The sequence below is a fragment of the Rhagoletis zephyria genome, unplaced genomic scaffold, assembly GCF_001687245.7.
Source record: "Rhagoletis zephyria isolate East Lansing unplaced genomic scaffold, Rhagoletis_zephyria_1.1 Rzeph_scaffold_02092, whole genome shotgun sequence".
Taxonomy (NCBI): Eukaryota; Metazoa; Arthropoda; class Insecta; order Diptera; family Tephritidae; genus Rhagoletis; species Rhagoletis zephyria.
The window spans coordinates 14,225-26,043 of NW_016159176.1; the positions used below are offsets into that span (position 1 = coordinate 14,225).

The following is an 11,819-nucleotide window of genomic DNA, read 5'->3' on the forward strand; positions in this document are numbered from 1 at the left end:
AGATCAGCTCAGGCAACGAATGTTGACAACATCCGCTCTTCTGCCAGAGTGCCAGGCCACTTGCTCAATTTGGTGAATACCACTATTGTAATAATTCCTAAATCCACTGAACACCATCATAAGCTGCGGCTGCTGCACAAATATTAAGCAAAGTGACTGGTTACCGCAGATTTTGTGGAAAACTACGCAATAATTCCAAGATATTTAGTAGTAGATATATGAAAATGCGTTTACTTTTTTAATACTAATATTAATATCTAGTGGCATATGTTAAATCTACTTAAACGGAAAGTGCCAAGTTAATTTTAAAACATATCAAAATTTCTATGTGAAGTAATTAATTGAACGCACTATACAGCCAATTTCACGAAAGCAATTTAAGTGAAAAATGATTTAAATTTTTTGAATGTTTTATGAAAATTGACAGAAAATAAGAAATAATTTTCCATTTAAATTGCTGGTGAAACCGGCTATTAAAACCCACGATAATTCGAAACTCCCAGTTGCTTTAATTTTAAATCGACTGCTGTGTAGGAGTGTGACATATCTGGACAGCCAGTTCGTAAACGCCCTACCTCAGAAAACTTTCAACTTCAAAACTTCAGAACGCCCTATTTCAGAACTTGGTTAAAGAACGCCCTATCTCATCTATACATATAATAAAATTATAACAGGCCGATGTCTGTTCATTATAAATATTAAGGAAAAATTAAATCAACAAACAAAGAGGTTTAAGAAGGCCTACAGCCGAAAGAATTTTTGTTGAGGGTTGCCACCTTTTTGAAAAATCGTATTTAATTAAATTGAAAATATTAATGAAATATTATAATACATGTACATATCAAACAGCACAAACAAACTTTTAAGGCGCAGTGAAGCACTCCGGGTAAATGCGAGTTTTCAATATATTTTCAGTCGAGTTAGGGCGTTTTTTCTGAGATCGGTCGATCTTCTACTCAGCCGGTCGAAATACTCCTAGTTTTGAAGGTGTAAGGGCCGAATTTCAAGTGCTTAGTTAATCACTGACAATGGTGTAACTATCGATTTTCATATTCACAGTACTTTGTTAACAATAGTTTAAACCCTGCCTGCCCCTATAGTTAAGCCCTTGTATAGATGGGGCCATTTTTCCAGTCATTAGTTAGCTCATAGAATAACAGCTGTTTTTTTGTATTGGTTAGCTAATGGATGTACATTAGTTAACTACAATCAACCATTAGTCAAATTGGTACTGCGAAATGAAAAGTGGTATTTAGTCAACTAATGACTGTGAAAATGGTCCATAGCACAATTTAGATTTTTCGAAATTGTATAATTTTAGGCGACATGAATATCCATAGTTAACTATGCCGCTGTGAATATGAAATTACAGTTAAACTCTTGTCTACTGTAAAGCTGCCTTTGCATGAGACAATTTTTTGACAGGCGATAATCGCCGGCAAAAGTTGACCTGCTGTCTACTTTGAAGCAAGCGATTTTTGAATCACCGTTTACACGCGCGATTTTTCTTAAGCAATGTTGAATCGTCTTGAAAATCGCCTCTTGTAAATCCAGCTTTACGTTAAGCAGAGTACAAAATATCACATCATTAGCCGTTTAAATGATCACATATATCACAAAAACTTTTAAATATGAACCATCAGTGGACTTTTTTTCCGGGGGGGCGATTAAAAGAAAAATGCTGATAAAAATAAAATATTTCACACAAATAGGGTTTAAATTTTGAAATTCCTGCCCGTATTGTACTACTATGATAGCGCGGCCGAGTAATCATAGTCAACTTATGTACAGTAGTCGAAAAAATTATAGCCACACCAAATTTTGACAAGTTTTATAATATTATTTTTGTTGTTATTTAAATTGAGTTAGTTTTCTATAGTTAATTTTTTACCAACATCCGTATAAATACAAGTTTAAAGGGAATTTGCCAAAATTGGGAGCAAATCGTATCCCAATTGTGTGAATACCCAAATATTTTTTTTTATCTGAATCCCGAAAAAAATTTTTTTTAAATTTTTTCAATAAAAAATAGCTGTATTGTACCAAGCTTTTGACTTAGAGGTGGGTAACTCAACTCAGAGTTGAGTTATTGAGTTGATTCCTATAAGTGAATCGGTAACTCAGACTCCCTGTCCAAAAAAAATGTAACTCAGTAACTCAGTTGATGCCGTAGGGCTCACATGAATCAATTGAATCATAGTGGCTCATATTTGTCCATATAACTCCCTCGCTTCGCCACAGTGTTTAGCATGGCAAAGTCTTGCATTTTGTTTTTGCACGAGGCGAATTTATACAAGGTGGTGGCAAGAATACAACAACAACAACCACATGTATTTTGTATAGCGGGTGTTATGTCAAATCTCACAAATTCTTATAATTTCGTTTTTTTTTTTAGTTTTTCTCGAAATATGTATGTATGTAAGATATATAAAGATGTGCATATCAAATCAATTGCCTTTCCAACCATATCCACATTTTGAAATTCGGTACAATAGGTTTCGAAATATAAGCTTTTGAAAATATTGAAAATTCCACCTTTACCCTCCCCCTAGCACCGCCCTATTAATTTGCACACAAAAAAAATTACACCTTTCAAATCAGTAGAAAGGAGCTGACCACGCCCACTTTAAAGTTTTGTTTTATCTCAACGGCCGCTTTACCGCATCTATGCCTCAAAACGAGTCTACGATACGAATGAGTGTAACATACAAAGAGTCAAATGAGTTAGTTGAATGAGCTGACTCCTTAAAGTGAGTTGGAGTCATTGAGTCAACTCCTATAAATTTGCTGAGTTACCCACCCTTATTTTGACTACACAAAAAATCCCAACACTTTTTTATTTTGTACCAATAGCCCAATATAAAAATGCACAAATCTGTACAAATGTACCGATCGAGTGACACTGCCTTAAAAATGTATGCAATTACAAAAAAAAATTCAACGAATTTTCGTAAAAATGTCGAGTTTTTAATTAGATTCTGAGTATGCAGTTTTGTAGCCCATTGAATTCTAGTAGAACAAAGTACAAGTTTCAAATGGCTAAAAATTACGGTTGATTTTTTAGAATTTTTAAAAAAGCTCGAAATTTTTACGAAATCTTGTTGAATTTGTTTAATATTGCACATAGTTGGTAACTTGGATTTACATGTGTTTTGTTAAAGAAAAGAATAATCAAAATTAAATAACAACAAAAATAGTACGATAAAACTTGGCAAAAAGTGGTTCGGCTATAATATTTTGACCTCTGTATGTATTTATTTTATATATTTAATTGGACATGCACATTGTACATAAAGGAATGTACATAACAAAATTAAAAAATAATGTTGTCATTTTTTTGCCTTTTTTCAAGCTTAAAATTCAAACCCTGTTTATAAACATCTTTTTATCGGAGACGCTACATTTCGCCAGAACACCTATAAAAGTCTTTATTTTATATCAGTTTAAAAAGCTAATTGCAAACTGAGTAAATTAAAAACTGTGGAACTGAAATTCATTCATATTGCAGTCGCAGTCATTTTTACAAAAATAAAAAAAATAACAGATCATCTTTACACTTACATATAGTATTTATACATATACACATAGGTGTAGTAATATTAGTATGCCACAACATATATCGTCGATGTTTAATGAGAATTGCTAATCCTGAACTCCAGGCATAGAGATTTATGCATAAAAATCGTTAATAGTTTTTTCGTAACTCTGACCATTCCTGTACTTCTTCAAATCGTTAAATCTCAGGCTCTACTCATCGTAGAGACTTCATCTTAACGTCGTTTTGAAGATAAAGAAATGGGCTTTCTACATGATGGTTATGATTGTCCTAAAGTTAACTTAGCTATTACCAGTTGAAAATGTTCCAAAAAATGGGAGTTTTTCAGTAACTATTTTTAAAATATATTTTTTTTTTATGGCGAGGTGGTTTATTTTGTGAGAGTCAACAATGAAGTTTCTACGATGAACCGAACCCGAGATATAACCATTTGAAGAAGTACATGATTATTTAGTCAGAATCACGAAAAAATCCAAAATTTGACAGATCATATAGCCGAAGAAAAAAGGAAAAATGTGAAGCCAATCAAAATTGTGACACCAAATTTGGCTTCCGATATGAAAAAGCATGCCTCATATATATGTTATATATATTATAACATAGAATAATAGTAGTGTTAGAATTGTAATATATTATGTGATTATTTGTAGCGTTGCCTTTTATAATTCTCTTATGCCATTACAGTGTCTGAATGTCGTTTTATTTTAATTTGGTCGTAAATTAAATTAATTCCCGGGATTCCGGGATCCCGAGGGTTTTATCGGGACTAAAAAAAGGGCTCGGAACTTCCGAGATTCAGGATCCTGAAACCCGGTACTAGATGCCTTAATTATAGCACAAATTCTCATATCTGAACATAAAGTTTTATAAATGGGAGCTACATATATGTTGTAAATAGTGGTCCGTTTTTGTAGCCATCCTTACTAATATTATAAATCCGAAAGTGAGTTTGTTTATTTGTTACGCTTTCACGATTTAACTCCTCAACCAATTCCCATTATATTTTGTACACTGGTGCCATTTACATTTACATTCTGCACGTTACCAGTTCTTGTCACCGCGATTCTAGGTACGTTGGTAATGCAGTTAAAATATTCAGCAATTTAGCTATGAAGAATTGTGCAAATCCTGGCGTTGCATATTTCATGGGGCAATACTTTTTTACCAGCTTATGAGATGGTAACACAATTTACTGGTTACAAGAGTACACAGAATGCGAAAAGGGTTTAAAAATTGACAGGAACTTTGTTTACCGGTTACAAACTTTTTATTACCAGGGCATGAATCACGTAACTTTGAAACGATTGCCTTTCAAACGATACTGACAAAACGACGTCGTCAAAACACTGATTTATGCATTTGTGTTGCTGTTACGTGTTACTGTTAGTTTTACTGTTACGTGAAGCAAAACTGGAATCGTGTTGACGATATCGGACAATCGATCGACAAATTTTTGGTTTTCATGAAGCAAGACAATCTGGACACGATATCGTTCAGACGATTGTCGTCATACGTGATTCATGCCCAGCGCATACTTAAAATATAGGATAGATTTAATTTCGATTATACAAGGAGGCGTGGCACCTCCCATAAAACGGAATTTTTATACCGCATATCATATCTCAGAAAATATTTTTGATAGAGTACAGGAACTTGGTATAGATGCATAAATGTATATAAAATCAATTCCATACTCATGGAGGAGGGCTGCCACCTGTTTAAAAAATCAAATTCGACTTGAATTAAGGGAATTATTTATTTGAACACTATATTAAGGAATGGATAACAAGAGGCTTAAAAAGTTGTAGTTTGAAAGTATTTTGGAAAGGGTTGCCACCTGTTCGAAAAGCCAAATTTAAATTAATTATTAGCAATCTATCTGAAAAAATTAATATATGGGTGTTAAATGAAAGATTACTAAGAAACCTTCACATTGAACATTTAAAATATTACTGAGGTTTTACAAGCGTTGCCACCTGTTTAAAAATTAAATTCATTTAATTTAAATGAATTACTACAATATGGGTATCAATCGAGAGGCATTTGATAAGGGTTTTAATTCTACACTACATGTACGAGGGTTGCCACCTGTTTGTTCTTCTTGAATTAAAGGAATTTGATAATTGAAATATGTATCACAATATGGACGTCAGAAAAGAGGGATTTAATAGGGTTTCAGTAGGAAAATATATCGAAGAGGGTTGCCACCTGTTTTAAATGTTGACTTTAAATTAGAAATGTTCAGCTTTAACATGTCGAGTTTTCTGATGTTTTTTAAGGGCGTTGCCACCTGTTCTAAATCTAAATTCGAATACAAATAAATTATAAGACTAATGAGTTATTACAATCTAGGTTTTAATCGAAAGTGTCTTGAAAAGGCTTTATTTCTAAGCAACATATGTATAGCAGGGACTCCACATGTTTGGAAATTAAAATTCAACTTGATTTAAAGGAATTAACGGCTTAAAACGTAAAATTCAAAATTTTCAATCATTTCAATGAGTTATTACAATATGGGTATCAATCGAAATGATTTTTAAATGGCTTCACTTCTAAACTACATGTACAAAGGTATGAAAAAGAATCAAAAGAGAGAGGTTTATGATAGTTTAAGTTTGAAAATATTTTGAAGATATGTAAAAAATTTAAAGTCTCCTGATTTTCGCATATTTTAAGTATGTTGAGTTTAATTAAAATAAATTACACCTAATGTAGCACGTAGAAATATCATACACTCAGCGAAGCGGGTGAGAGCGTTCTAGTATTAGTATAATGTCGTGAAAAGTATTTTCGAGTTTTTAGCGATTCGAGCTTAAGGGAATATAAACATGCATACATACATACATACATATATCAGATATAATAAAAGCATTTAAAAACACATTACGGAGACAGCCGCCACTAACCCTTTTGAAGTTCACTAACCTTTTCAATTTAAAACGGCGCACTTTTGGTAGACATTCGCTACAGTAAACACAAGCCAACCCCACAAGGCAATCGAAAAATCAAATACAACCTAATTTTAAGTACTTAATTGATTTCTATCCGGGTAGAGCAAACAGCGATGTATCATCACTTGGTATGTACATGTAGGTACGTATCAATGTTTGCGCAAATTTGTTTGCTTTGCGTAGAACTAAGTTTCGACAACTTAACGATGGTACAGAAATTTGATTTACTCAAGGCAAGTTTACATTAATGCAATTTTCTTTAATTGAATGCCACTGCATTAAATGATGCCCCTTTAGTTGAATTTGTTTATCTGTTTGTCTGTTTGAACTCACTAATCTGTACTAGGGTATACAAAATTGGGCTCTCACAAGTGGGCGTAGCACCTCCCATAGGCGTAACATTTTTAATCAGCTATAACTTCGATACCGTAAATCACATGACATTGAAATTTGATATGAAGACATATTTTTGATAAATGCTTGAATTAAATTATACAGTGGCTCAAACAAGTGACCACGTGTTCATTTTTTTCCTTCACAATGTGTTTCAAGTTAAATTTTGGGTGTTATTTTTTTATAAAAATATTATCCAAGCTTTGACAGAAACTATATAGACAGAAGTTTACGCAAAACGTAGAAAAATTCAACAAATTTCCATAAAAATCAATTCTTTTAATCTGTTAATCTGAATCTTTAGAAAATTTTTGGGTATGCAGTTTTATAGCCCATCCAATTTTAGTCTGATGAAGTGCAAGTTTCAACCGGCTAAAAAATCACGTTGATTTTTAATATTTTTTTTAGACTGCTTCCCGCGATGTCACTGTGACCCGGCACCTAAACTAGCCTTTTAAGAAGTACTCCGAAGTGACTGATCGACAGGTCAGGCATTGCTTTACCGATTTTGAGCGCACTATCACACCCTTTAGCAGTGAGTCTACCGCTTCCTTGAGGGTAGCTATTTCCACCTGAATGACACTGCAGACGTCCGGAAGCCTGAACATAGTTTTGGTGGAGAGTTTCCGACAAAATAAACCTCCACCAACCCTGTCTCCAAATTTCCGTCCGTCCGTGAAGAAGTTTGCCGCTGCCTTCTTCGAGTAACCCCGCCCTACCCAGTCCTATCTTACGGGAATATAGGTAGAGAAGGAGCTTTTGGGAGCCATTTCGGAGGCGCTGTGATCTATGTGTTCAGAGCGAAGTCAAAGCCCTCCAGAAGTTCAGAGTTTTACCATCCGTTTCTCTGAGCATAATAGCAGTTCGTGTTGCGGCAATTCTGTCTGCAATATCCGCAGGTGTCGTGTTCAACATGACGTAAAGCGCCAGTGTAGGTGTGGCTCCTAATGCTCCACTAATTCCGATTAGGGCTATAGGTTGGTTTCAAGCTCCAGATTATAAATACACTTGACTATTGCCTCGGGAGTGACTTTGTTGAAGGCCGAGGAAGGCTCCTACTGCATATTCTTTGTGCGTGAAGGCTTCCTCTAACCACTTTATCAATGTGTGCAGGGCGGTATCCACTGACCTTTCATGACAGTCACTTGGAATCGCGTTTCTTAAGTACGGGTCTATCAGTATCCCTAGCGTTTTCAGCAAAAACGAAGACAGACTGATAGGCCTAAATTTGTTTTAAAGCTCAAAAATTTATAACTTTATAAAACACTTTAAAAAATTTCAGGATCTTTTAAGATCACCTTTAAAATGAGACTAGAGAAATTTGTGTAGCTATAATATTTTTGATATATTCAAAAATCGTGAAATTTTGAATTTTCCATAATTATGAAAAAAATAAATTTGTTTCCTTTGGCAGAACTTTATTGTATGTCAAAAGGACCAAGATTCATCCAAATCAAAAATGGTCGATTCCAACCATTGGTCGACTTGACATGGATTGGCCCACATGTATTTGATTTCTACGAATAAGATTTTTGAAAAGATTATCCTACGCATTATCTATTCTTGCTTTCAATGTATTAACTATCCAATTCTTTTTTTTTTCTCTTTGCCCAGGAAAAATGTGTAAACTTCATGCAGCGAAAATTCCTTTGAATGGACACAAAGCAAACCATTTCTAATCAAAACTTTGAATGTGCATCGTGAAAAGTTATGTTAAACAAACAAAAAAAGAACGTACATACATACATACATAAGGAAGAATCAAAACCAAGTAAATTAAAGTACGTTACTGAGCTGAGGCAACGAAAAAAATTGCAAAAAATTCTTGTGAGTGAACAGTTGCTGTGATAAAAGAGTACAATGGTCAACTTCACAGTGAAAAAAAGAACTTCCGGAAGGGAAGATTTTAGCTTTTGTCCAACATTGGGAGCGAACAAAAAGCCATAGAAGAAAATTGAAATAAACAAATGTGTATAAGGCAAACAAAGCAAAGTGAAAAGTAAACAAATGGAACAGTGTTCTTCAAGCTGTGCTAGAAGCAACGGATTTGCCTATGCAGCCAAAGGGCGTTTTATGTCCAGAAAAATGGACACAGGCGTAAGAGATTGTTGGTAGGCTTCCGCCTCTGGCATTAGAACTGACTACATAGCTGAAGCGAACGAGCTGGTAGATAGCATTTTTATTTCAGGCCTTTGCATTGGTAGACTAATATTTCGCACAATGAGTGACTAGGTAGGTGGTAAGTCAAGGATTAAAATTGTATGTGTAACGCCTGATTGACACAACGGCAGTACATACATACATACATACGTGGCATAAATGCAAAAACCGGAAAGAAGTTGAACTTCAGAGTTATTGAAAAGTAAAAAGTAGTGGGAATAGTTTTGGAAAAGCTTACTATAGAGGCACAAAAAAGCTGAATCCTGCATAAGCTCTGAAAGCTGAGAAGACTTATAGGAAAATGTTATGAAAAAGTAAACACAATGAACGTATCAATGGCATATAATAAAAAACCCAAGATAGATTCAAAAGTCACGCGCTTTTGTACCAATTGCGTGAGAAGCAATACTAGTTTGTACTATCAAATGTGCAACATGTACCAGTGCCAAATTCACTCGATCGACAAAGCTTGAAACATTCTAAGTTCACAGGAGAGAATACGCTTAAAGTATAAATTACATAGTTATGGCAGCAAGACAATCAAGCGTAGCCACATATCTCTATAAAGGGCAACAACAAAAAATTGCATCAACAGTCGCCTCTATTTAACATCACTTCCGCACTGAGCAAAGAAAACCCAAAAAGAATTTAAACAAAAAAAAAACGCCAACTATGGAATTTCCAATTGCGCTTCAGCATCAGCAGCAACAACGACTCAATAAAGATTATCCGCCATCACATACGCCCAATATGAGCTATCCGCCAAACGCGCAATCGCCGCATCCACAAGCATATCCCTCCGGCTATGGCGCATTTGGCAGACCGGCACATTTTAATAGCACAACATATGCAACGCACATACAACAGCACTACGCTCCCGAACAGCACCAACAACAACAACAACAACGACAGTACTATGACAGTGCATACGGGCGGCTAATTGCTGGCAATATCTCTGCCAGCAGTGGACCAGTTGACAGCGCTTACAGCAATCGTGCACGTTACTTGTCCTATCAGCAGTCCCTGCCGCCTCACTCAATACGGGGTATGTACACACCGGCTGGACAGCAATTAATACCGTCAAGTGTGCTGCATTACCCACCACGTGGCTCACCCTATCAGCAGAGTGCGCTGCCGTTGCAGCAGCCGCAGCGTTCCCTAACGCATACGCCATATGCTTTACCACAGCACACGCAACCGCAATCACAACCACAATTACGACAGCAGCAACAATCGCAACCACAGCCGCATTTGCAGTCGCAGTCACCACTACACCAAACAAAATTATTCGCGGGGAATGAATCGCCACAAATGCGACTTTATGGTGACGGTCCCAATACGGCGCTAGTGCATCAAAAGCAAATTTATACGCCAGCAGCGCGGTCAACACCACATTTAATTGCCCATTTGAATGGTGGCTCACCACCAGCAACGCCAACACCAACGCCACCATCACCGGCGCCAACAACAACGCCCCCACCGCCAAATGTAGTGCGGCCACCATCAACTGACTGTAGCGCCTATACCATGCAACTGCAAAGGCAACAACAACAAATACAACTACTGCAGCAATATCGGCAACATCCGACTTCACAATCGCCCTCCTCAACGCCGCAAAGACTATTCAATAATACATTGTCTTCGCCACGCACATTCGCAGCACAACAGTGTCAAGCGCTTTCCCCTAAGCTAACCCCACCCATAGTGAAAATATTTCCGGCGAGCAGAGAATCTTCCGAGTTGCCAACAATAAGCAGAGACGCACGGGAGTGCCAAGAGGAGGAGGAGAAAGATCGGCAGCCTCCGCATAGCGTAACTAATGTCCCAGCTAACAGCGCTGCATCATATTCCGCCACCAATTTGACCAGCACAAATACTGTTTGTTCTCCACGATTGACAGCGAGCTGCAACAGTAGTGACTGTTTTACCACCTCACCGCCGCTAATAAGCGCCACCGGCACCGACAGCGGTATCAGCGTGAGCAGCTGCAGCACGCGCGCCCGCAGTGACAGCACACAAAGTACGCCTGTTTACAATGGCGAATATCCAATGTCGGTGGGCTCGTCGTCTGGTGTGTCCTACCACTGCGCGGATATAAAGGATTTCGAGGAATTTGGCCGAGAGAAAGAGGAACAATCAGTGTGCGGTGTGCTTAATGAAAATGAAAATTTGAAATTAAAGCAGGAAATCGGCGAAGGCGAAATTAATGACGAACGATTAAAGGGGAGCACCAGTGATGGAGAAAATATGATAACGTCCAATATAAAGAAAGAATGTGGAGACGCTGAGCCTTTCGCAACTTCAAGTACAGAGGAGAAAAGGACACATTCCGGTAAGTATTTATCAATCGTGTGCGATGCGGGATATGTATTTATATGCATATTTAAGACTACTCTGACTCTCAGAACCTCTCTAGAAGATATCCCTCGGTCCAATTGCTGGATGTTTAACAACAAACCACCATTCTGTCAGAATGTATTAAGTGTGCGATTTTTATTGTAACTGCTACGAGTCGGCTTTCTTTTACCTTTCTTTGGAAATTTATGTTTACCGTGGTGGGTCTCAAAACCAGCAGCCACGCCTCATTTTGGACAGACAAAGCGGGCTTCATTGAGTCGTTAAACCGATTAAGTGCGAGTTGCCCCACCAGAACCCTTACTTTTTCTCACGCGACCCAAAGTTACACATGGGTCTGTTACCGCAACTCGCCCATTTGTTGCTCACGTTACCTAGGGTGCGCAAATGCGAATGCAAGAATA

The 11,819-nt window shown here is 36.9% G+C and overlaps 1 protein-coding gene across 2 annotated transcripts in view; it reads left to right on the top strand.

Annotated features, from left to right (window-relative positions):
- The window catches only part of LOC108365981 (ecdysone-induced protein 74EF), a 46,348-nt gene that overhangs the window by 12,185 nt on the left and 22,344 nt on the right, over positions 1-11,819 (top strand). For both annotated transcript variants that reach the window (XM_017620226.1, XM_017620225.1), the window contains exon 2: positions 8,515-11,392. In XM_017620226.1, coding sequence (XP_017475715.1) covers positions 9,733-11,392 — 1,660 coding nt within the window. In that variant the 5' untranslated portion in view covers positions 8,515-9,732. The remainder of the gene's footprint in view (positions 1-8,514; positions 11,393-11,819) is intronic.